Here is a 27,694-nt window from a genome sequence, read left to right as displayed (position 1 = left end):
TAAACAGTTGGAACTGCACGCGAAGGGAATTTTCGCGCCTGAACTTGTCCTGTCGATATTTGTTTAGCAACGCGCGGTGCCGCTCTTTGAGGTGGGCATAGTGTGGACTGTCGAGCAAATTAAACGCACCAGATTCAATCTTGACATATTATGCTCTCGATCAGTTCAAGGTTGATCGAGAGTACATGGTGGTACGGTGGACTTTGTCTGATGTGATCGTTCCGTTTTCTCATTGAGATGCCTAACAGGTGAAACAGTAAATATTTTTTACATTGTGTTGTTCGTTCGTGTCGCAATAAATTATCTGTGAAGTGGATGTCATGATTCACCAGTAAGGATCACGTGATTAGTGTTCTGGGTTGTGAATAATGTAGAGAAAATGTTGCCTGTACTTCTATATTGATGTCTATATTGATCTTGCGCGTATCGATGTTATTTCCACCGTTGAATTTATTCTTTTCTTAATCTATGATGAATCACTTTAAAATTGATTGCTTATTTTAATTCTTTTCCTACCTTCAAGATGGGTGAATAAAGGGGCTATCCATTCAAAATATGCGGATTGACTCCTATCCACTCATATCGAAGATTTGAACGTACGACAGAAAACTAATTTTGGCTCCGTCTATGAGAATGGTGTTGGTTCTACGTCTAGCACAAGATCTTGACATTCAGATTACATATTGTAACAGTTATTAGGAATGAAGATTTTGTTTGACTACTATTGCATGAATTTGTGAGTGTTCCTTGTAAGAAATTATAGTGTAATGTTTTGCAGACAGAAATTTTTTTCCGCATGGATAATCCTATGTATTCTTTGCAAAGATCCAAACTGGACAAAGATACAAACTGGAGATCCAGTAGCCTACATCATATTTGCAATTATGTAATTTTGTAATGTAATTATGTAATAAATTCCATAGTCCCGTGTCCTGTGTATTTTGGTCATCTTCTACTGGATAATATACGAATGATGGAGTTCTGTCATGTGATCGACAAAAATGGAGGTGATCTACGAAATTTGAAAAACAACTGCGATGCCAATAAAAATGAAAAAAGATGGTTTTCGAGCAATGATTGCTGCGATTCATATTTTGTTTTCAATTTCGAATCACTGAGCGGCAGCGTATGAGACAGGGCCACAGACACGCTGAACAGTTAATAATCTTTGACCTTGATTTAATAGACACGGACTAATCAGAGTACCGAGTCACTGAAGCTTGACAGGTAAGCAGTGTGGGAGCAAAACCATAACACACAAATTAAAGCCATAAACACAAATAAAAGCCATAACACACAAATTATTTGGGATTATTATTGAAAATTACGTCTGTCATATTTTTTTTGCTATGCCCTTAGGCTGGTTGTATTTAGTTCAAATAGACAACTAGGAAGTTAGTTCCTGATTAATGACTTTATTGCGCATCGTAGGTACTCACCCAGGTATTGGTGTTTTGGAGTTATCTGAGCAAGCGTTTCCCATGGTTACCGTCGGGGCTGGTTCCTTCGATCGAGTGGCAGTGAGTGTGCGGTGGCTTCTAGTGGATGCCTGCTGGTAGGAAAACCAATTTGATTGTTCACTTCCACCTTGTCGAATAGGCTAATGATACACTTCCACACGGCGAGAACTAATAATTGGTTGGGTTTTTGTTTGCTCGCGGATCTCGAATGTGTGCCGCTTACCGATCGACCGGATGCTTCGTTTGAATGTCACTGTTCTAGATTTACTCTAGCCGTTGGCGGCGAATCCTGTGAGCGTGTCGACAGGTGGAAAAGGTTGCACACCGGTTGTATCAATCAAATTTAGCAAACACGGAAGTCGGAAGGAATGACACTTTTGTTAATGAATCTATTTATAACAGGCTGTATTCAAACATGGAGTTTGGATTTTATTCTGTTTATGGGAGTGGTTTGCTTAACAGGGTCAGTAAACAATCATTGATCTTTTTCTTTCTCTATGGCTCTACATTCCAGCTGAAACTTGGCCTGCTTTCAACTTAGTATTCTATTAGCATTTCCTCAGTTATTAATTGAAAGCTTTTCTATGTCCGACATTGCATGAGTAGGGCAAGTACAATGGATACACTATGCCCAGCGAGTCGAGAATGTTTCCCACCCGAAAACATCATGGGCCGGACCGAGTTTATCTTTGTTTATCTTTGAGTGATAAAACAGCCTACTTGTCCATACTAACAAATTGGGTGGCTCAATGACCATTATGCAACTCATTTGAGATACATAAAATCCATTATAGCACTCATTTGGGGGCTATAATGAAAAACTAACATCAGAATAGTAGTTTGTGCAACTAGTTGCAAAAAGATGATTTTTTCAGCACGAGTTGTACGTTTGTCCAACGAGGCTTGCCGAGTTGGATAAATACTACAAGGGCTGAAAAAATCGAGTTTTGCAACGAGTTGCACACGCTATTTTTTGCAATGATAAAAAATGGGCTTTAATATGATAAATCTGTACCAAAATGGTGCAATTTTATTTACTTCACATGATCAATCTTGCCAAAATATCATGCTGCTGCTGGAAACAAACATATTCCATGTTATCGTGCCCCATTGTATGCTCGACAGACCATAAAGCGATAGATATACCTGCCTTAGGAGAATTTGATGTTATGCCCATTAAATTATTTCATTTATTATGTGACACGGAGAATACACCATTTAAACACTCACCCAAGCTAATTGAGATAAATGTGGTCATGTAACTACTGTTCTAATGCTGGTTTTTCATTATAGCACTCAAATGAGTGCTATAATGGATTTTTTGCAATTCCTGATCATAATATCTGGTTTACAGTTTGTCTTTGAGTGATAAAACGGCCTACTTTTCCATACCAACGAAATGGGTGCTTTAATGAACATTATGCAACTCAAATGGGTTGCATAATATTCATTATAACACTCATTTGGGTGCTATAATGAAAAACCAACATCAGAACAGTAGTTACATGACTACATTTTGCTGAATTAGCTTCGGTAAGTGCTCAAATAGTGTATTTTATGCGCCCCGTATCAAATTAAATAGTTTTTGGTGGACACGACATCAAAAATTTCCAAAGTCAAGTACATCTATCGTTTCACGGCTTATCGAACTATGCAATGTAGCACGGTAATATGGAATCTGATTTCCTCCGCAGCAACATAATTTATTGGCAAGAATGATCATGTGGAGTAAATTAGGCAGTACAATTTTGTTACAGATTTATCAATTTAAAGTCCATTTTCCGTCATTGCAAAAAATAGCGTGTGCAACTCGTTGCAAAACTCGATTTTTTCAGCACTCGTAATATTTATACAACGCGGCAAGCTTCGTTGAATAAACGTACAACTCGTGTTGAAAAATTCATCTCTTTGCAACTAGTTGCACAAACTACTATTGTGCAACCCATTTGAGTTGCATAATGTTCATTAAAGCACCCGTCATTGGTATGGAAAAGTAGGCCGTTTCATCACTCAAATGTCAACTGTAAACCAGGTATTATGATCCGGAATTGCAAAAAAGTAGTTTTATGACTACATTTTGCTGAATTAGCTTGGGTAAATGTTCAAATAGTATATTCTCTGCGTCGCGTAATAAATTAAATAGTTTGATGGACATGGCATCAGAATTTTTAAAAAGCAAGTTCATCTATCGCTTCAAGGCTTGTCGAGCTCGGCAAGCCTCGTTGGATAAACGTACAACTTGTGCTGGAAAAAACATTTTTTTGCAACTAGTTGCACAAACTACTTTTAAACATGCATTGAAGTTTAGTTTATTGATCGACATCAAAAACTTTTCGAAATCTAAACTTTTTAAATAAAAAAAAAATAAACTAAGTACCTCGTCTAAAAGTAGTCTTGGGCGGTAGAGGGTTAATAACGTTTCTTTTATTTACCTCTGTAACGCTAAAAAGTCAATCAGTTGTAGATATACGTGAATACCATTATTAGGATCTGAGCTATCGACCCGCTATGTGTATACAGTAAAATGTATACAGTAAAAAAGATTTGATTTTAATAAAATTGCTTGAGCTTGAGCTTGATTGACTGCTCATAGTTGCTACTCCATTATGACCAGATCAGCTGTTCTTGCACAGGGAACCAACAGATGTTTGCTTGGGACTAGCACACATCTTCAATGTACAAGTACTGGTGATCTCATTTGTTAGGTCATACTGGCGCCTGCCACGTCAGAATGCAAGTCAATATAGGGAAGGGGAGGAAATGATGATGCAATCACTCGCCCACTGCAAGCCGAATAAACCTCTGCACTTGCCACGAGTTCATGCGGAATTTTTGGATTTCTGGGTTAGGTTGGAGAGGCAGAGGTCCGTCTTGGTTAACGAGCTGCCAATGTGATAGATAGGAGAAGGTAACTGATGGAATTTCTAATTGGATGTAGGAAACGAGCTCTATAGTTCATTTCCAATTCTATCAGATTACTGGTAGAATACTCAAGTTGAAGGTATAGGAATAGTAATGGAAACGGTATGGAAGTGCATTTCCAGTTCTAGCGATTGCTAGAACATGAGAAATAAAGAGAAAGATACAGAGTAGGAGAATGGAACGGACCTGGGATTGAACCCACGACCTCCTGCGTATGAGGCAGAAACAGTAGCCATATGACTACCAAGCCCGCTTAAAAAAAAAGATTTGATCCGGTCCGATAACCGAATGGCTCACCCTTCATCTGCATAATATGGTTATTTGCCAAGAATTAGAATTTCAGTAATTTTATTAAAATCAAAATCAAAAAGGTTTGATTTTAATAAAATTACTGAAATTCTAATTCTTGGCAAATAACCATATTATGCAGATGAAGGGTGAGCCATTCGGTTATCGGACCGGATGGTGGTGAATGTATAAAAGTTGCTTTGTGCAGCAAGTAGTCGCACGATCCGGTCGTGTTTGTTCTGCTTTGCGCGGTCGAAGTGAAAATTGAATACAGAACTCATTCGATTTTGGCAATAAAGTCATTTGATTTTGGCAACGCTCGGTTCTGCCAATAAACCATTCGATTTTGGCAATCCAATTTTTTTAATTTTTTTTTTAATTGCTTCTACATTGCTCTTATAATGCTCCCTAAAAACTGATTAGATATCAAAACTAGAGTGAAAAAACCGCACAAGAAAATTTTGCGAGAAAACGCTTATTTGCCAAAATCGAATGAGATCTGTTCAAACGAATGTTCACGAACGTTTGATCGTGTTTTGTGTAGCATGTAATTAGTTCGCGCGATAATCTTAAATACCTTTTTGCAATTCCTGATCATAATACCTGGTTTACAGTTGGCGTTTGAGTGATAAAACGGCCTACTTTTCCATACCAATGACATGGGTGCTTTAATGAACATTATGCAACTCAAATGGGTTGCATAAAATCCATTATAGCACTCATTTGGGTGCTATAATGGAAAACCAGCATTAGAACAATAGTTACATGACCACATTTAGCTAAATTGGCTTGGGTGAGTGTTCAAATAGTGTATTCTTTGTGTCACGTAATAAATGAAATAATTTGATGGACATGACATCCAATTCTCCAAAGGCAGGTTTATTTATCACTTTATTGTCTGTCGAACACACAATGGGGCACGATAACATGGAATCTGTTTGTTTTCTACAGCAACATGATTTTTTGGTAAGATTGGTCATGTTAAATAAATAAAATTGTACTATTTTGGTCCAGATATATCATATTTAAGCCCATTTTTTGTCATTGCAAAAAATAGCGTGTGCAACTCGTTGCAAAACTCGATTTTTTCAGCACTCGTAGTATTTATCCAACTCGGCAAGCCTCGTTGGATAAATGTACAACTCGTGCTGAAAAAATCATCTTTTTGCAACTAGTTGCACAAACTACTAATTTGATCTACTCTGTGCGGCCGTCAAGTAAATTATTTTGTGTGCATTTTATCGTGTTTTGAAAAGCACACAGAACGATTAGGCGGTCTTTAAAAGTGGTTTGTTTTGCTTCGGCTGACGGGTAAGTAATTTAATCTTGGCAGATTATTTTAATGCGCATTAACTTATCCCATCCCATAGATCGTATCGCTTACCGAAGTGAATCCAGATAGAATATAATTTGTATCTCAAACAATACCCTTTTTTTCGTCCTAAGCAATGGAGGGGGAATCTGCTCAACAGACATCCTGGGTTGTCCAGGAAGTGCGGGGTTAGGGGCCACCTCCAACAGCAAACGAGGGAGGCAGGACTGCATCCCCGACCCGCTAAACCGTTTCCATTGCCGCCAAGCCCATCGTCCCTTCGGTACAACCAGAAAGTAATGCTTCAAAGGGGGGCCAGTGCATAACGCACCCTCGTGTCCTTGCAGCATCGAACATCGACTCGCTGTTTTAGAAAAACACCATGGTATCGTGCCAACACGTTGCCGGCTTTCCAGGTGGCCTTACCACGCCCTATGTCCTTGGAAGGTGGGAAGGGTCGACTTCGCGCCTGCTTCCCTCTGCACGACTGGTATCAAGAATGATGATGCCGCGTGCACCCCAAATTAACCTCCCTGCGATAGGGTCTATTCGCCAGCACACAGAGGGACTTGCCGATGCGGTGCCTACGCCTGCCCCAGCCTTGACGAGCACCCCTTTCCGTCCTCGGGCTCGGAACCCGCCCGGTTGACCGACGCCGCGAAAGCGACGATACCATGTTGTTCTTCACGCGGCCACTTGTTCGATAAAAGGATCGAGTTCGACCACAGGGCACCGGTATGACCCATGAAGCCGACTCCGAACCCTTGGACCACCTCTTGTTTGCGCCTGAGCTAGCCATTCCTCGAGTCCACGCGCCACCTTATGTGTAGCTCCGAGACGATTTGGACGATAGGCGATAAAACGGCGTTCCAGCCAACTTCATCTTTACACATCTTCCGGACTAGGTTGTCCGGTGGTATCCAGACCACATGTGGCAAGCATGTGGTCACGCATTGTGCGAAAACGCGGGCACACGAACAACACGTGTTCCACCGTTTCCTATAAACCCGCGCACACCGGACACTCGGGCGAGGCCGAGTGTCCGAACCGGTGTAGGTACTGTCTGAAGCAACCATGGCCTGTAAGGACCTGGGTCAGGTGGAAAGTGATTTCCCCATGGCGCCTCTTGACCCACGTACCTATCTCCGGTATCAACCTATGTGTCCATCTACCCTTAGTGGAACTGTCCCACGCACGCTGCCATTTGACCATTGAGGCCAACCTGACCGTCCTGCGGATGCCTCTCGTGCCGCGCATTTCAAAGCACTCTATGTCTTCACCGATAACGATGTCAATAGGCATCATACCGGTGATGACGCAGAGTGCATCGTGCGACACGGTACGGTACGCGCTCGCAACTCTTAGGCACATGAGCCTATACGTACTTTCTAACTTCGTTCTGTAGCCTCAAACTCAAACAATACCCTGTCCCAAGACAATTGTGGATATGCAGAGGTAAACGCGATCTCAAGTAGCAACAAGAGTCGGACGAACAATCATTCCTTTCCTATATGACCATATAGTCGTGGCCGGCGTCGTTATTGACTGAAAATATATGAGGTTTCGAAACGAGTGCAATGAGAATAGACAACTGACCCCAAGCACCATTCATTTGGTTCTCTGTACAGATTAATTATGTTTTACGTCATAGGAAAAAAATACACAATTATAAGATTCAACGATTATTCCATTTACTTCCTACGACTTTTTAAGAAGAAATCGAAACTCGCATTTGTTGATAGGTACAAACATGTTTAACATATTGAAAGTAAATGGGAGAATTGTAAAATCTTATAATCGGTCTCTATATGCACAATTTGCAAGTTCTAATAAACCACGGAGTAGCAACTACGAATTGTACGGTCATAATGCTCATGCTCATCAAGATGGCGGTGACTGTAAAACAATAACCCAGATTAATCCACCTAGCTTTGGTAGTGCCTTTCTCGCGCATTATAAGAATGAGAAAACCTTGGAGAAAAAAGCGAGGTCAAAATTAGCGCTCTCTAGGGGATAGATTCCACTATTTTCACCAGTTCATATCTCTTTGCGGTCATTTGACACGAGTGGTACGAATTTCACGTTCAGCTATCTGGTTTAGCTGACGATATTGATATTATAGCACGTAACTTTAAAAAAATGGAGCCTACATCAGAGTAAAACGGGAAGCTAAACGGATTGGACTAGTCATCAACACGTCAAGACGAAGTACATGGCAGGAAGAAGCTCAAGAGAGGACAACCCAAGTATATGCAATTAACTCAATAATATCTCAGACCCCATCGTGCTTTCGTGCTGTGCGGTTCTTTCTCTCTTTGCGGGAGGAAGTTTTTAATACTACCCGAAGCTATTTTAATTTCAACGGTGCTTCTTAGCGCTATTTGTACCCACTGATCCCGTTACGATCTTTGCAAGGACCCGTGCCTTCGTTTTACGTTGGACCCGTTTGCGGAAGTAAAATTCCGACAAGCGGTGGTAATCCTGCAGGGACACCGTTGTGGGCAAAAACCGCTTAGAAGGTCACGTCCCCACGCTCAGCCATGAGCATTAATAAAAACAAGAGGAAGGGGAGTCTCTGAATTCTCCACTTCCTTCAAAGAAACAAGGTTTCAAGACCGTCCTGCCCAAGCGCGGAAAAAATAGAAGGAAGCTGGAGAATTCAGATATTCCTTCTAACTCTAATATCGGAAATAATTCTTCTCCAATCGAACTGAACAATCAGTTCGATTTGATTAATGATGAAATTGAGCAAATCGAATCTACCTCTAGCCCAGGTGATTCGATTCATGCGAAAAAGCAAAGGATTCCGCCAATTGTGGTATCTGTTGCCGAGTTTTCTGGATTCCGGAATGAGATTTTGAGCAACCTTCAGGGGATCAAGGTTTCATTTCAGATTGCTAGGAAGGGTGACTGCCGCGTTTTGCCGGGACCCTTTGACGATCGCAAACGTCTTCTTCACTATTTAACTGAGAAGCGCCATAAATTCTTCACATACGACGACAAAACTGAGCGATTGTTCAAAGTCGTCTTGAAAGGTCTCCCCAGTGATGATAAATCACTGGATGAGATTAAAATTGAAATTTCTCAATTACTTGGATTTTCACCAGTCCAAGTAATTAAGATGAAAAAGAAATCCCACTCTGGTACTTCCCAGAGGGGCATTTCTCAAGAATTTTATTTAGTTCATTTTAACAAAAGTGAACTAAATAATATGAAAAGTTTGGAAAAGGCCTGTATTATGTCCCATGTCCGTGTTACATGGGAACATTTTCGCAGGCCTGGGGGAAATTTCCAAAACCCTACCCAGTGCCGTAAGTGCCAAAAGTGGGGTCATGGAACCAAACATTGTCACATGGATGCTAAATGCATGATTTGTGGTGGAACCTCTCACGCCAAGGACGCATGTCCTGTGAGAGAAGATTCCAATAAATTTAAGTGCGCAAACTGTGGGGGCAATCATAAATCCAATTTCTGGGAATGCCCTTCACGCAAAAAAGTTTTGAATTCCCGTGCAAAATTGATGACGGGAAATTCCAATCGGATCCCAGGTTCGACGGGTAGAAATTTTTCAAACGCTTACGAAACCGGTTACCGGTCGAGCAATTCATACCCACCACAATTCACAAACAAATTTTGCCGCTCGTCAACGAGTAGCAAGCACTTCAGTAAATTCAAATTTTTCCAATGTACCTACGTATGCAAACATCGCTGCTGGTAGACCAAATTTCTCTTCTCAAAATGAGGTTTATACCCATGTCCCAACGGAAAATAACGGTCATGTTGCCGATTCAGGTAGCATGACTGCTTCCGATTTTGATTTTTTAACTGAACAATTGCATCACATGATTGATGCAATGTTCAAAGCAAATACCATTCCTGAAGCTGTTCAGGTTGGTATAAAGTACACACAAAAAATTGTTATCGGACTCCGTTTCGATGGATCCAAATAATTGTGTGAAAGTTCTAAATTGGAATGCCCGCTCTCTAAAGGGTAAGGAAGATGAATTATTCAACTTCCTTTCAGTTCATAATGTGCATATTGCCATTATAACTGAAACGTATTTAAAACCAGGACTCTCCATTAAAAGAGATCCGAACTATTTTATCTACAGAAATGATCGTCTTGACAGCGCCTGTGGTGGGGTCGCCATTGTCATTAATAGACGTATCAAACATAAATTATTTTCTTCGTTTGAAACCAAAGTTTTTGAAACCTTGGGAGTTTCTGTTGAAACAAATTTTGGACAATTTTCCTTCATTGCAGCCTACTTGCCTTTTCAATGCAATGGGCAGCAAAAGAATTTGTTGAAAGCTGATCTTCAAATTCTGACTCGCAACAAATCAAAATTCTTCGTAATTGGTGACTTCAATGCCAAACACCGTTCATGGAATAATGCTCAAAGCAATTCCAATGGTAAAATTTTATTTGAAGATTGTTCTGCGGGATATTATACTATTCAATATCCCAATGGACCAACTTGTTTTTCTTCCAGTCGAAATCCTTCTACAATTCTAGACCAACATTTGAAAAGGGCGTAACAGCCAAAATTTATTCCTTCTGATTCTTTGTCCCCATATATAGCTTTATTTATAGACGAAGAATCAAAAGGAATAAATTTTGGCTGTTACGCCCTTTTCAAATGTTGGTCTAGAATTGATTTAGTTTTAACGGATTCAAGTCAGCTGTGTGGCCAATTGGTAACTCATGCTGACTTTGACTCTGATCACCTTCCTGTGACATTTGAAATCTCACAAGAAGCCATTTATAATCCAATCAGCTCTACTTTTAATTATCATAGAGCTGATTGGGATTTATATAAAACGTATATCGATAGGAATTTTGATGTTGATATTCCTCTCGATACCAAAAGTGATATTGATAATGCTCTCGTATCTTTGACAAATTTAATTGTCGAAGCCAGAGGCATTGCAATTCCGAAATGTGAAGTTAAATTCAACTCCATTATTATTGACGACGATCTTCAGCTACTGATCCGTCTTAAAAATGTGAGAAGAAGGCAATACCAAAGAACTCGCGATCCCGCGTTGAAAGTTATTTGGCGAGATTTGCAAAATGAAATTAAAAAACGTTTCGCTATTCTGAGAAATACCAACTTTGAGAATAATGTCTCCAAGTTGGATCCCAGTTCGAAACCCTTTTGGAAATTAACGAAGATTCTTAAAAAACCTCAAAAGCCAATTCCAGCGCTTAAAGAGGGAAATAAAATTTTATTAACAAATGGCGAAAAGGCTCAAAAACTTGCTCAGCAGTTCGAGAGTGCCCATAATTTTAGTCTAGGTCTCACTAGTCCAATTGAGGATCAGGTTACACGAAGCTTCGAAGACATTCTCAACCAAGATAATGTTTTTGACTCTTCGTTGGGAACTAATTTGGATGAAGTGAGATCTATTACTAGAAAATTTAAAAATATGAAAGCCCCGGGTGATGATGGTATTTTCTACATACTTATCAAAAACTTCCTGAGAGCTCTTTATCCTTTTTGGTTAATTTATTTAACAAATGTTTTCAATTGGCATACTTTCCAGATAAATGGAAAAACGCCAAAGTTGTTCCAATTTTGAAGCCGGACAAAAATCCAGCTGAGGCTTCTAGTTATCGCCCAATCAGTTTGCTTTCTTCAATAAGCAAACTGTTTGAAAAGATTATTTTAAATAGAATGATGGTTCATATTAATGACAATTCTATTTTTGCTGATGAGCAATTTGGTTTTCGCCATGGGCATTCAACCACTCATCAGTTATTAAGAGTTACGAACTTAATTCGGCTCAACAAATCTGAAGGATATTCGACTGGAGTTGCTCTTCTTGATATAGAGAAAGCATTTGACAGTGTTTGGCATGAAGGTTTGATTGTAAAATTGATGAATTTTAATTTTCCTCTGAACATCATTAAACTGATCCAAAATTATTTATCAGATCGCTCACTGCAGGTAAACTATCAGAATACTAAATCTGATAGATTACCTGTAAGGGCTAGTGTCCCCAAGGCAGCATACTGGGGCCCATATTGTATAACATTTTACTTCTGACTTACCTGATTTACACCCAGGATGTCAAAAATCTTTGTTTGCAGATGACACGGGCCTTTCAGCCAAAGGGTGAAGCCTTCATGTCATTTGTAGTAGATTGCAAAAAGTTTGGTTATTTTCTCCACTTTTCCACAAAATGGAAAATTTACCCGAATGCTTCCAAAACTCAGCTTATAATTTTCCCACATAAGCCGAAAGCTTCTTATTTGAAACCTTCCAGCAGACATGTTGTCACTATGAATGGGGTTCCCATTAAATGGTCTAGCGAAGCTAAATATTTAGGACTTCTGCTGGATCAAAAATTGACTTTTAAAATCACATTGAAGGCCTTCAAGCCAAATGTAACAAATATATTAAGTGCCTATATCCACTTATAAACAGAAAATCAAAACTTTGTCTTAAGAACAAACTTTTGATTTACAAATAAATTTTAGACCAGCCATGTTGTATGCTGTGCCAATATGGGCTAGTTGCTGCAATACCAGAAAGAAGGCACTCCAGAGGATTCAAAATAAAATTTTGAAAATGATTCTGAAGTTGCCTCCGTGGTATAGTACCAATGAACTTCATAGAATTTCTAATATTGAGACATTGCAACAAATGTCCAACAAAATAATTTCCAATTTTAGAAAAAAAATCGTTGCAATCTTCTATTGCAACGATTAACTCCTTGTACCCTTAGTTTTAAATAGGTTAAGTTTAGTTTAAGTTGAAAACATTGTAATTCCTACATGGTTCAATTCAACCAGAGGAAAAAATTCTAACTGCCAGAGGAAATTGAAATGTATTAATAATAACTAAAAGCGTAACATAGCAAATAAGGATGATAGTGTTAAGAAAACACGGAACACCTAGTCTAAGAGATGAATGCATGTTTTAGATAATTAGCAAATAAAATTAGTTAAAAAAAAAAAAAAAAAAAAGCTGATAGGGGAAAATACCTATTCTTGGCAGTCTAAGACATTCGCCAAATTGAATGATAAAAATAATGAATAATTACACTAAAATACAGGTACAGTTTAACTGGTATACATTTGCATGCTCTTTCTTTGATGATTGGTGTTCACTGAATATAACAGCTTTCACCACAAACTCAGTAAATTTAACATAATGTAACAGGTCAATGTTTCTTCTATTGGCATAGCAATTTCTTTTATCAGCAATGAGTTTGCTCTCTTCAGCAACTAGACATGGAGGTAGAAAACTGGTAATGTATTGGTGCCAAATGCTGGTTGTTTATATCCTCCAGTAGTAAAATTCATTCATACAAACTTTATTGTTTATCAAAACTGGCTTAAAACAAAACATGAATCTTTAGCCTTGGCATCAATTTTATGTCATGTAGACAAATAGGCAAAAGCATTTAAACACATTGTAAAACAAATTTAACCCTTATGCGGCCAAAAAAAACAGACGTGAATGGCAGATATGATACCTGTGTACCCAGATATTGACCTTTTTATAACTTTTACCATTTTCAACCTATTTGAATAATGTTGGCCATTTTGGAGAAGGGAACTTATGTGCTTTTTGTCCGCTGCTAAGATTTACATCTCTTGTCTTTTGTAATGCCTTAGAGTCGTAAGCAAAAGTCTATCAACCAGTTTCAAATATACAACTTGCTCTTTGCGGTCCTTACATGATATGTTTGTTTCATCAAAAAAATCATGGTGGTTGTGCACAAGACACGACCGCTCGACGTAAACTACGTAAAACCAAATCTATACACATAAGAATGAATTTTTGTCTGTCTGCCCTTATAGACTAGGAAACGGCATGAACATTTGTATGCAGAGGTTTTTGGGAACGATGAAGATTCTTATGATGGTATTGGAACCCTCCCTCTTCTGGAAGGGGGACTCCCAAATTAATCTAAAAAATGGAATCCAAATTTGCAAATTTCGAATACTTATCCGTCTTTTAAATAATGTAAAAAATATATAATTGATCAATTTTAGGTGAAACGAAGCTCGTCGGTTCTGGTAGTATAGTATATTAACAATATATTCCACATCGTGAGTCTTCAGATGTTGAATAATGGACAGCATTGTCCTATCCAGCCACCACATTCTTACACTACGTTTCACAGTTGAATAATAGATAATACCCTAAAAGTAGGCAATTATTTATGGTTGAAATGCGCTTTGTAGGAACGGGAATGGTTATGATTTTTTTAATGAGTTTGGAAAGTATTGAAGTTGCAAAAAGAAAACGGTCCTGTCAGCCACATAAGGGTTAAAATACTACGGTGTTGCTATCACTTTTGATATAATTCATGGCCTGCGTAAAAATATGAATAGAAGCATTTATATTTTAACACTTTTTTTTAAAATAAATGCCATCGCCGGATATTTTGTTCGTATTTTTGCTAAAATCATATCACATAGAATTGTGCGTGGTATTTTTAGCGTGTGTTTGATATGCTCACAAACACATTCTCTCGCTCTATTCCGAAGTGTGCTGCTGTCAAAGAAAACGAACAGTCCCGATTTTATTTAGTGAAACATAGAGCAAATATTGCATAAATTTGCTCTTTGTGGTGATAATCAAGTGGTGATAAAGTGTAAAAAGTAGTTTACGTACTTGATTTGCATGTCATACGCAATAAAGAGGAAAAACAGGCGATCCAAAAAAGTAAGTAACAGTTTGCTTTTCGAGGGCTGCTTTCTTTGGCAATGCAATATTGGCAAGGATTTCGTAGATGCAAATTTGTTTTGGTGATTAACACATCAAATCTTGCTACTTTTACACAAACAACTTATTCAAATGAAAGCTTAGACTTGAAATTGTGTGATTGAATCAAAATTATGTTCATAAATAGTTTATGTTTGCTGGAAAACGCAAATATTGTTGAGGGTGCCAACAACTGTCGCACCCTGCCAATGCCGTATTCTACCCTATATCTTCACTTCACTTCAAATCGACCGCATTCGACAAAATTTGATTTCCCGAAGTCCCAAAAATTTTCTAAGTCCCAAAGTAGATTTTCTCCAAAAATTTGTTTTTCGAGATAACATCAGATCAGATTTTTTTTTAATTTCGAAAAAATTAAGTTCTAAAATTCAATTTTTTCCTAATTTTTTTAAAGATAACATCAGATTTCGCCGTTTCATGCATTTCTAAGGCATTTGGCATCAACAAAAAAAAATCTGATTTTTTCGCCTCCCCCCTCGAGAAATTTTCGTGTTTCAAAATAGCTTCAATTATATCCATCACATCTCCCAGGAGGTCAACCCATATCTTAAGATATTCTGGGTAATACAAATTGTCCTTGAGTTCGGGACTTGAGATCTATAGCTGCTTAGAAGTTCTTTTCGGTACTAAAAGCTTCAATGTGAACTCAATTATATCGATTACACCTCCCGCGAGGTCAACGGATATCGTAAGTTAGTTTTAAGATAACCTATGCAATCCAAACTGTCCTTGAGTTCAAGACTTGAGATCTACAGCTGCAAGAAAATCTTTTTTCTGTACTGAAAACTTCAATATGCATTCATGATCCATCACATCTCTTGCGTGATCAACGGATGTTGTAAGATAGTTTGTCCAGAGTTCCGGACTTGAGATCCACAGCTGCGAGAACATCGTTTTTCAAAACTCAAAGCTTCAATATGCGTTCAATTATATCCATTATACCTCCCGAGAGGTCAACAGGTATCACAATTCAAATCTGTCCTTGAGTTCGAGACTTGAGATCTACAGCTGCTTGGAAGCTCTTTTCGGTACTCAAAGCTTCAATATGCTTTTATTTATATACACCTTCTGGGAGGCCTACGGATATCGTAAGATATTTTTGAGATATTCCGAGTCATCCAAACTGTCCTTGATTTCGAGACTTGGAATCTACAGTTCTGCAGCTGTAGCTCTTCGTCACTCATAGTTTGCAGATGCATTTAACCATGTGCAGTACAGCTCCTGGATGCTCAATATACATCGTAAGGTACTTTCAATATATTCTGCATCATTTAAACTTTTTAGGGCTACAGCTGCTCTAAGACTTCTTTTGTTGCTCAAAGTTTCGATATGTATCCTACAATACGCATTGCATCTCCTGAAAGACCAAAATACATTGTAAGATAGTTTTTTTTAAATATTCTAAATAGTCCAAACTTTTCTTGCGTTCGGTACTTGCAATCAACAGTTGTGATTGTAGCGTTTCTGCTATTCATACGATACGTGTTAAAACATTTTCATTACATCTCTTGGAAATTATTATAAAAAGCCTTTTTCGTCACATTTTTTTTGTATGTGTGTATTATTACATTTCCTGGATGGTTATCAGACACAAATAATTTTGGTATATTTTAGGTCATTCAAACTGTCTTTTAGCACAGAATCTACGATCTTCAGCTTTCAAAAAAGCGTTTCTTGTCTCTCAATATCTCAAAATATGGTCAAACTTGCTCATCACATCTATTGGAAGGTAAAAAATACCACTAGATTGTTCTGAAATAGTGTAAGTAGTTCAAACTGTTCTTGAACTCGTAACTTGCGATCAACAGTTGACAGTAACTTTTTTCCTTATACTTAATTTTATTACGTGTTCAACCACATCCATTACATCTCCTGGAAGTATTACATACATTGCCAGATAGTTTAGATGTTCTAGGCCAGCGGTTCTCAACTTTTTTCTTGAGTGGTTCCCCATGGCACAGCTTGAGGTACCCCTTTTTTGGATTTAAAACATTGAGTGACCCCAGAAAACGTAAAGTTGATGTAAACATCGCGTTTTCATTGAAGATTGACAAAAGAAATTTTTTTCACCTTGATCAGAAGAAAACCAGTTTCCTTAATTTGTTCGAAAATTGCTTCTGTGTTGAGAGAATATTATGTTGGATTTGATTTTGAAGGAATTTTAACGACATTACGAGACCAAGCATTGTACGAAATGTGATATTTAATTGGGATCATTCAAAAAAGTTGGAAAAGCTTCAAAGGTAAGGTGTTTATTTAGTATAAATTTACAATATTGATTAAAATCAAGGATGTTATCGATTATTTAGTAATCTGCGTTCGATCATTTAGAAGTTTGTCAATAGCTCATTCCAGAGGCCTATTTTCAAAATGTATTGTATGGTGGACTTTTTGTGCGAAGGTTTTTCTACAACTCTCTTTAACAGATTGATGTTCGAATTCCACTATTAAAGTAGTTACGGTGCTAGTTGCCATACTTATACTAAATGATAACAAAATATGCAATCATTTAGTCTAAGTTACTGCTACTAGAGCTATAGCTGCGTTATTAGTGAAATTCAAACAACGAACTGTTAGGCAGAGCTGTAGATAAACTTTTGCACTAGAAGTCCACCATACAATGGGGGGTCCCGTAGCGTAGTTGGCTACACGTTCGCCTTACAAGCGAATGGTCATGGGTTCGATTCCCAGCCCCTCCACCAAACTCCGTCAGTCGCCGGACCCGCAGCCCATACGGTGGCGTTCTGGGGTGCACGCCTTACCGTCACGGCTGCCTGATGGCGACTGACAACTTGTTCTTCTCGGAGGCATTCCTCCAACGTTACCGGGATAAATGGTAGCCGAACAATGCAACGATCATTGGATAGACGACATGGACAAACGGACACAATGTACTCATGATGAGATGGACAAGCAACGTCAACAATAATGATAATGGAAAATCTAAAAATAGATTCTGTGTGGATTCTGGCAGCAGAATGGCGCATTAGATCTCGGCACAGAAGCGGTTAAGTAACACAGAGTGCCTACCAAATAAAGAGAGGAATAAAAAAAAACAGTCTACCATACAACACATTTTGAAAATTAGCCTCTGCAATGAGGTATTGACAAACTATTAAATGAACGAAGGTGATTACTAAATGATCGATAACATCCTTGATTAAAATTACTTATGGAAGAGTGAGCAAACACCAAGTCTGAAAATGCAGCACGCGTCAGTTTTGCTGTTGATGAAATTTTATTAAAAAAGTAAAAACCATTCCAATTTGAAGAACGGAGAACTTGTTACGGAATGCATATCTGTTGTTCTTGACATCATCTGCCCTAAGGAAAAGCCTCCTTCAGTAGCATTAGTTTGTCGCGGAACACGATGAAGACCAAAAGTGCTCGCAGAAGATTTTAAAACTACGTTAGATGAAAAAGATTCCTGCCTCAGATTCTATATTCCCCCTGATACGACACCGGCAAGTAATGAAAAAATACTGATGTGAAAACATGGCATAGGTAGCTATCTTCTTAAGGGGAATAGTAGAAGTAGATCGTCTTCAAATCACAGAGGAATTGGCAGCTTTGATTCCAATGAGTGCAACGACTATCGGAAAAGACTGTATACAAATTGTTTTGACCTGTCTGAAGGAACTTGGACTCTCCCTAAAAACTGACCTTACATCTGATGTCGCTGGCTTTGGCAATCATGGGAAAGAACACTGTCATTATATGGAAATGCAATGAGAAAACAGAACTGTGCAATAAAAATCCTATTCGACTAAATGCTGATGTCATATTAGAAATTTGGGGACAGTACTCGTCGATAGCAAATCCTTCCGCACGCGATGGCATATGAGCAAGTCAAACCACCTTCCTTTTGCCAGTGGAGATATATCAGCTTCCACACTGATATTCTTCCTTCCCCCTTCATACGGGAGCTTGGCAGAAGGAAGGTCGTGCGATATGTGCCATCACAAATATTGCCCTCCGCTCGCTTTCAAATCGACTTCTATAAAAACATTCTTCATGCCTGCCGTATCCTAACGGAACTATCAATTCTATACTTTCGCCTCTAATGCTATCATGAACATGTACGTCCAAGTTTGGAAGATGATATTAGCATTTCCATATCATTGTAAATCGTTTAACTTCACGTAGAAGTAACACACGAAATCATTTATTTAGTGTACTAGCCTTGGTGGGGGCATCCATCAATTAAGCTGTTATTGGTCGACGGTACAGCAGCAGTGCCTTTCTCTGCTTTGTTCTCTCCGAGGCAGCCAAGTTGGTTGCGACGAGACGGACGCAATGAGAAAACAGAACTGTGCAATAAAATCCTATTCGACTAAATGCTGATGTCATATTAGAAATTTGGAGACAGTACTCGTCGATAGCAAATCCTTCCGCACGCGATGGCATATGAGCAAGTCAAACCACCTTACTTTGCCAGTGGAGATATATCAGCTTCCACACTGATATTCTTCCCTCCCCTTCATACGGGAGCTTGGCAGAAGGAAGGTCGTGTGATATGTGCCATCACAAATATTGCCCTCCGCTCGCTTTCAAATCGACTTCTATAAAAACATTCTTCATGCCTGCCGTATCCTAACGGAACTATCAATTCTATACTTTCGCCTCTAATGCTATCATGAACATGTACGTCCAAGTTTGGAAGATGATATTAGCATTTCCATATCATTGTAAATCGTTTAACTTCACGTAGAAGTAACACACACGAAATCATTAATTTACTGTCATTATGATATTTCTAAGGAAGTAGAAGCATCACCAGCTGTATGATGGCATTTCCCTGCAAATTGCCAAATCACCAAGAAAATATATGTGCGAAAACGATCAATATTCTTGAAGTTTAGACGATCGACATTATTTATTTATTCAGACTAAGGCCAAAGGCTCGTTCCATGGCTACACGTCGCCAACCACGCAGTCTACGGAGGGTCCGCAAGTCATCTTCCACCTGATCGACCCACCTTGCCCGCTGCGCACCTCGCCTTCTTGTGCCCGTCGGATCGTTGTCGAGAACCATTTTCACCGGGTTACTGTCCGACATTCTGGCTACGTGCCCGGCCCATCGCAGTCGTCCGATTTTCACGGTGTGAACGATGGATGGTTCTCCCAACAGCTGATGCAATTCGTGGTTCATTCGCCTCCTCCACGTACCGTCCGCCATCTGCACCCCACCATAGATGGTACGCAGCACTTTCCTTTCGAAAACTCCAAGTGCGCGTTGGTCCTCCACGAGCATCGTCCAGGTCTCGTGTCCGTAGAGGACTACCGGTCTAATGAGCGTTTTGTAGATTGTCAGTTTGGTACGGCGGCGAACTCTATTCGATCGGAGCGTCTTGCGGAGTCCAAAATACGTACGATTTCCAGCCACTATGCGTCTCCGAATTTCTCTGCTGGTGTCATTTTCGGCAGTCACCAGTGAGCCCAAGTACACAAATTCTTCTACCACCTCGATTTCGTCACCACCGATGCAAACTCGCGGTGGGTGGCTCACATTGTCTTCTCTTGAACCTCTTCCTATCATGTACTTCGTCTTCGACGTGTTGATGACTAGTCCGATCCGCTTAGCTTCCCTCTTCAGTCTGATGTAGGCTTCCTCCATCTTCTCAAAGTTACGTGCCATAATATCTATGTCGTCGGCGAAACCAAATAGCTGGACGGACTTATTGAAAATTGTACCACTCGTGTTAATCCCTGCTCTTCGTATTACCCTTCCAAAGCGATGTTGAATAGCAAACACGAAAGACCATCACCTTGCCGTAACCCTCTGCGGGTTTCGAAGGGACTCGAGAATGCCCCTGAAACTCGAACTACGCACATCACCCGATCCATCGTCGCCTTGATCAACCGTATCAGTTTATCCGGAAAATCGTGTTCGTGCATTAGCTGCCATAGCTGGTCCCGATCGATTGTATCATATGCGGCTTTGAAGTCGATGAATAGATGATGTGTGGGCACGTTGTATTCGCGGCATTTCTGCAGTACTTGGCGAATGGCGAACACCTGGTCCGTGGTGGAGCGTTCGCCCATAAAACCCGCCTGGTACTGCCCCACGAACTCCCTTGCAGTTGGTGCTAGTCGACGGCATAAAATTTGGGAGAGTACCTTGTAGGCGGCGTTCAGCAATGTGATTGTGCGGTAGTTGCTACAATCCAGCTTATCGCCCTGGGACACACGACACCTTCCATCCACTCCTGCGGCAAAACTTCCTCCTCCCAAATCTTGGTAATGACCCAGTGCAGCGCTCTAGCCAGTGCCTCACCACCGTGTTTAAATAGCTCTCCTGGTAGTTGGTCAACTCCAGGGGCTTTGTTGTTCTTCAGCCGGCCAATCTCCTCCTGGATTTCCTGGAGATCCGGAGCCGGGAAAATTATGTCCTGCGCGCGTTCTCCCAGGTTCATCACCATACCGCCATCTTCGTCTGCCACATCGCCATTCAGGTGTTCTTCGTAGTGCTGCCGCCACCTTTGGATCACCTCACGCTCGTTCGTAAGAAGGTTCCCGTTTATGTCCTTACACATATCAGGCTGTGGCACGTGGCCCTTACGTGAACGATTTAACTTCTCATAGAACTTTCGTGTGTTATTAGCGCGGTACAGTTGCTCCGTTTCTTCACGGTCTCGATCTTCCTGCTGACGCTTTTCCTCCGGAAAATCGAGTTTTGTCTGTTCCGCGCCTGTTTATATCGTGCCTCGTTCGCTCTCGTGCGGTGTTGCAGCAATCTCGCCCATGCTGCATTCTTCTCTTCTACTAACTGCTCACATTCGCCGTCATACCAGTCGTTTCTCTGATCCGAGGTACCGTGCCAAGTGCAGCGGTTGCGGTGCTACCAATGGCGGATCGAATATCTTTCCAGCCATCTTCAACAGACGCTGTGCTTAGCTGCTCTTTCGTTGGGAGTGCCACTTCCAGCTGCTGCGCGTATTCTTGGGCTAGTCTACCGTCTCGTAGCCGCCCGATATTAAGCCGCGGCGTCCGACTTCGACGCGTGTTGTACACCGTCCAGAGTTTTGAGCGCAGGCATACTGCAACGAGGTAGTGGTCGGATTCAATATTCGCACTGCGGTAAGTGCGGACGTTCGTGATGTCGGAGAAGAATTTACCGTCGATTAGAACGTGGTCGATTTGGTTTTCCGTTTCTTGGTTAGGTGATCTCCATGTGGCCTTGTGGATATTTTTGCGGGGAAAGAAGGTGCTTCGGACTACCATTCCGCGGGAGGCTGCGAAGTTTATGCATCATTGGCCGTTATCATTCGATACGGTGTGCAGACTATCCGGTCCGATGACCGGTCTATACATTTCTCCTTCCTACCTGTGCGTTCATGTCACCGATGACGATTTTAACGTCCCGCAGTGGGCATCCATCGTATGTCTGCTCCAGCTGTGCGTAGAACGCTTCTTTCTCGTCGTCGGGTCTCCCTTCGTGTGGGCAGTGCACGTTGATGATGCTATAGTTGAAGAAACGGCCTTTAATCCTCAGCTTGCACATCCTTGCGTTTATTGGCTGCCACCCAATCACGCGTTGGCGCATCTTACCCAGCACTATGAAGCCGGTTCCCAGCTCGTTGGTGGTGCCACAGCTTTGGTAGAAGGTAGCCGCTCGATGCCCGCTTTTCCACACTTTCTGTCCTGTCCAGCAAATCTCCTGCAGCGCCACGACGTCGAAGTTGCGGGGATGTAATTCATCGTAGATCATCCTGTCGCAACCTGCGAAACCCAGCGACTTGCAATTCCATGTTTCAAGCTTCCAATCGTGATCCTGTATTCGTCGCCTAGGTCTTTGCCGATTATATCGAGTCGCATTATCTCTTATATTGTTCGTAATGATTGGTTTTCCAGGCGGCTTATTGGGCCTGCGCAAACCTCCTGTCTCGTCGGAGGGCGGTCGTGTCAGGGCTGTTTAGCGTCCCACCTAACACCAGGACTTGGGCTTGTGCGCTTTGAGCGGCACACGGTCGCTTTGGTGGGGCCTACTTGCGGATACATGCAGCTTTTTATAGAGGTTTAACAGGGCCCACTGTCAAACCCCACCACATCCTAGGCAAGCCCCACAACTCGCAGATGGCCTGGGGAGGGATCGTCAAGCCCTTGGACATAGTCCCTGCTGCCCGTAGACGATCGACAATCAACTTTATTAACGCGAGGGAGCTAAACCACCACCAATTCCAAATGATGTTGATAGACATGAAAGCAGAATACGTAGATATGCTGTATTAGCGAGAAATTCGTTGACTTAGCCGTGGTACAATACTTGAAAAAAAAAAAAATTCTCTACGAAAGGAAAACACACTCTCTTTACCAGATAGAGGAAAATCAATGGTCGAGCTGAATGATCTTGAATAATTATAAGTGAATGAATAGCTTTTCTAGTAGATGTCACCAAACATCTTGATTACTTCAATATAGAGCTGCAAAGCAAGGATCTACACGTCGAACTTTTATTTTCCAACATTAAAGCTTTTAAAACAAAATTAGGTAGGTTTAAAGGAGTTTTCAAGCTTATTCGCTGATTTCTGAGAACACAGTAACAAAACTTTCATTTTCTCAACTCCGTTTACTGTTATGAACAATGTACCTGAAATATTTCAAATGGAGATTATTAACCTCCAATGTAAAAACAAGCTTAAATCTATACAAGCAACCTCGTCGGTAGTTCCGTTTCTATTCGCCCTTAAGGACGTGATGCATGTTATAGAACCTGTCCTAAACTTCATAGAAATAGTAAATTACGAAATTGAAATTATGATTTCGTCAACATTTTATGTTGTGTTTTAGAATCAATTTAAACTAGATCAGTGGTCCCCAGCATGCTTACTATCAAGGGCCGCATAGCAATTTCGAACTGTTGAAGCGGGCCACAGTACATTTGCATGATTTGTTTTTCATTTCATGTAGATTTTTACTGCTTAATAAATTATTTTGAATATCTATTTCACATTTCAATAAAATTTGTTGCGATGAATCTTCTTTAAATAACATACTTGTAAAAACATTTTATTCTACGGGTTTTATCACCGGAGTTAATATTTAAGACGATAAAAATCTTTTCGCAACTGTTTTTAGCATAGTTTGCAGAAGATATATTAATCTTCTTTCCCAAATGATCATATGCCGTACGATTCTAAGATTTTAAATTTTTGTTGAAGGATTATTGTTCACTACACATAACAGTAACGATTCCTTAACCTCATTTCATCCGTTCAAGGACTTTGAATATGCAAAATGTATGCGCGTAAATGCATGAAATAAATAAACTGATAGTTTTATTTCCTATTTAAGCAGTCGAAATATTGAAATCTCCCAATTCTGTGTCGTTGAACGAATAGATAAAAATTGAGATTTCGAGCCACCATTGATCATAGTTTGTCGTATCAAGTAACGACAAACATGTTTCAAAGCGAAGTAAACTTACCAGCAGTTTTGAATAGAAATCGAATAATTCTGATTTCCGCACTATGTGCCTTGTTTCCAGATTTGCGATCAATTGATTTTTTCAGAAACCTTTTACTCGTCAACTAATCGGAGCTTGGGAAATTCTTGATTTTGTTAAATATTTTAGGTACCATCGATCGAGGGTTCTTTTGATAGATCGAAGGCTATTTTGGACATTTTGAAACAAAAATTATAAAGTAAATTAGGGAAGATCCATAAAGTACGTCACGCAAAAATTGGCGATTTTCGACCCCCCCTCCCCCCTTTGTCACACTTTTTGTATTACACCTCTAAAATTTTTGTATGAGTCGTCACGCTGCTCGGAACCCCCCCTCCCCCCTAGGAGCGTGACGTACTTTGTGGATAGCCCCTTACTCTCAAATTGCCATTATCACAGTGTTGATTGGTTGGATGGTTGTTTGGATTGTTGGATGGCAACTTTCTGTTTCAAATTTGGCATTTTTTCCGTTTAGTTTTTTTTTGCAAAATCAAAAATCCAAAGTAGCTCCCGCAGTCAAAAAAAGCCATGCACGACGGTAGCGTAAAGTACGTTAATCTTCAGCTTGTTTTTAAGTTAAAAATAAAGGAAATTTAAATTTTGCCAAACCCTCACTTGTATTGAAAGTTTCCTTATTTCAGAGCAGTATATGACAACATTAGTTTGACCGTTTTTGACCATTGGAATCTGCGAAAAAATGGACGAATTTGCTATTTTCATAGCCTGGGGCAATACCATCGAAGTTGTTTGCTGTTGGCCTACGTAACATCTATGAACTGATGAATTTAATTAATCATGATGGTGCTTATACATCGTAATGTTGTGAACTTGACAGATTCCCTGAGTATAACAAAAAACTGAGTATGATGAAAAGCGTTTCATATGCATATAAACGGGCCACATGTAGTGTATATTCTGAAATCCTTCGCGGGCCGCAGGAAATGGCTTCGAGGGCCGCATGCGGCCCGCGGGCCGCACTTTGGGGATCACTGAACTAGATCAATCGATAAACCTTTTCTAAATAGGCGTAATAGATTTTGATCTTGGGTTTTGAACAGTGATTGTAAAATCTCACCAAATCCCTAACCTCATAAGAACTGTGCTCTTTATTCAGGACAACAAATCTGCTCAACACAAAAAAAATCTTTTCTATCTGGTAGTAACGTCTAATGAATGAAATGAACAGAATAAAAGTCGTTAAAAATATTCAAGATCCACCCTAAAGTGAGTATTTTTTGCAATTATACAATTCAACATCCGCCATTACGCATTTTTGTCTCAGGTACCCCGAGGGATACATGTACCCCAGGTACATTATGTTGAGAACCGCTGTTCTAGGCCATCCAAACTATCCATGAGGTGCAATCAACAGTTGTAGTAGTGGTTTTTTCATTACTAAAACGTTCAATACATATTCAACTATATCCATTGTGTCTCCTGGAAATCTACAGACATAGTAAGATAATTTTGGATATTTTGGCTCATCCAAACTATACTTTTATTCGGGACTACACGTCTACACCCGAGCAACACACATGTTGTAACTCAGTTTATATAACTCATATATGACAAAATTCAGTCATATATGAGTTACTGCAACCAAATCGGTCTGAATTGTGCTGCTAGGGCAGTTGCCAAGAAATATTTTCTGAAAGTTTCTATATATGTGATTATAACCGTTGAATATATATTGGAGCTTTGTGTGACTGAAACCCCAAGTAACCATTAGCACTATATTTCGCCTTTTCGGCAATATAAAACTATATAAGCTAGGCTCTATAAGCCAGTATAAAACATGTTTGCACTGTGACAGCATTATAGTCGCACGAACGTTTTTTACCCATACCCACGTTTGCCTGCTGTGACTGTAGATCGTAAGTTCTGAACTCAAGGATGGTTTGGATAACCCAGGATGTCTCAAAACCATCTGACCATGTTTCCTGGTCTTCTGGAATATGTTACGGATATGCTTGAATACATATTCAAGCTTCTAGTGATTTAGCCGAAATTCTGTTTTCACAACAAATTTATTTATTTTCATACATTTTCTAGAAAATAGAAAATAGAAAATTCATGCAAAAAATGTAAAATGTTACTCGATTTTTTTAAATCATTTAACATTAACTGCTAGGGAAAATCCGAATAAAAATTAAAAAAGTTGCTGATCTTTGCTATTTTAGACTAAGCCTTTTACTTCTTAACCCACTCAAAAATATACGAGTTTGCTGATCCACCCTAATCCTAATATCCTATTATCCATGTAGAATGTAAATACACGCAATATTCGTCATTTGTAGGGTGAACATGCGATCATCGAATTACCGCGCTATAACTTTCGGAACTCAGAGTTTTGTTAAGTGACCATTTGGAAATAAGATTCCTTGGTCTTGAACCTGATCAACAAAAAAAATCACATCCAAAGATTCTGACAATTATGATCACATCAATAAAAGGTTCAACAATACATTCACTTCCATATGTAAATAAAAACCAAGAATTGTCATTAACACTCATGTCGTCCCACCGTAGTCAATTTTGCACAAGGTCAACACTTTTATTTTTCTTCATACAGCTGCTTTGGTCACATTTGCAACAGTTTAAATGCCCATGGATTCAACCGTTTTAGGGGGCGCAAGAGCAAAATTGTGATCGTGCCGAGTAGCATTTCTAAATCACAGCCTTGCACAAATGGCTGCAGCACCAATAGACGATAGAGACGTCGCACTGTCTAGAGAGCTTCAGGACAACGACGAATACGACACAGCACCGATTTGGTTCGAAGCTCGAAGCGGTTGTTGCTGCTGTAGCATAGCATAATAATGATGGTTTAACGCACCGCTGACGCTTGACCAACTCGAATGCAACACTACAACTAGTTGGCAGGTTGAACTGCAGTTAAGCACTAGATATGCATCTTACACTTTTGCACTGGTTCTGTAACACTTAGAGCGGGACGAGAGCACGGAGAAGTAGAAACACGCGTGGCACGAGTTCGCGACAGACTGAACCGAAGGATTGTGTTTTTGGTTCAACTTGGGGTACGTTGGGGCTGGCTGGCAGTTGCTCGAGGATTGCGTAGAGCTGTTGCTTGCCCCCGGCATAAAAGTAAACACAATCATGTTCGCTGCTTGCAAGTGTGTCGTCAGATACGGATCTTGGCGTACCTAGACGGGTGGATCGCTGATTCGATTGTTGTAATTGCGATGGTAGTGGAAAGGAATGCTCAATTTGGGGGTCATGTATTGGCGAAAAAATACCGGTTTTCAGATCGGAAATTTGGTTCAATTGAATCTCCAGAGGGTTGGTATTTTGGTTCATTTGATGATTGAATAATTTTGAGTCTCATTAAACTCTACTTACATGACTGCACTATCGGCAAAAATTGATATGACAGTCATCTAGTCAATTTGCCCGGAAGACTGTTATCGCATCTGTACTCTAGCTTGTCTTCTAACAGCCCTACTAATCGTTCATACGTGCAACGATAACGATTGTCTGGATTGCAGACGTGTATAGCTTTTCA

At 40.0% G+C, this 27,694-nt stretch overlaps 1 protein-coding gene across 1 annotated transcript in view; it reads right to left on the bottom strand.

The window, feature by feature from the left end:
- The window catches only part of LOC134205583 (NADP-dependent malic enzyme), a 63,434-nt gene extending 36,286 nt beyond the window's left edge, over nt 1-27,148 (bottom strand). The window contains exons 1-2 of the mRNA XM_062680950.1: nt 27,008-27,148; nt 1,440-1,549 (exon numbers count right to left, since the gene is read on the bottom strand). Of these exons, the coding sequence (XP_062536934.1) occupies nt 1,440-1,483 (44 nt within the window). The 5' untranslated portion in view covers nt 1,484-1,549; nt 27,008-27,148. The remainder of the gene's footprint in view (nt 1-1,439; nt 1,550-27,007) is intronic.
- Between the last annotated feature and the right edge of the window lie 546 nt (nt 27,149-27,694).

The sequence above is a fragment of the Armigeres subalbatus genome, chromosome 1, assembly GCF_024139115.2.
Source record: "Armigeres subalbatus isolate Guangzhou_Male chromosome 1, GZ_Asu_2, whole genome shotgun sequence".
NCBI classification, from domain to species: domain Eukaryota; kingdom Metazoa; phylum Arthropoda; class Insecta; order Diptera; family Culicidae; genus Armigeres; species Armigeres subalbatus.
The sequence above is the reverse complement of the archived record's forward strand: the minus strand, read 5'-3'. Positions and strand labels throughout refer to the sequence as shown.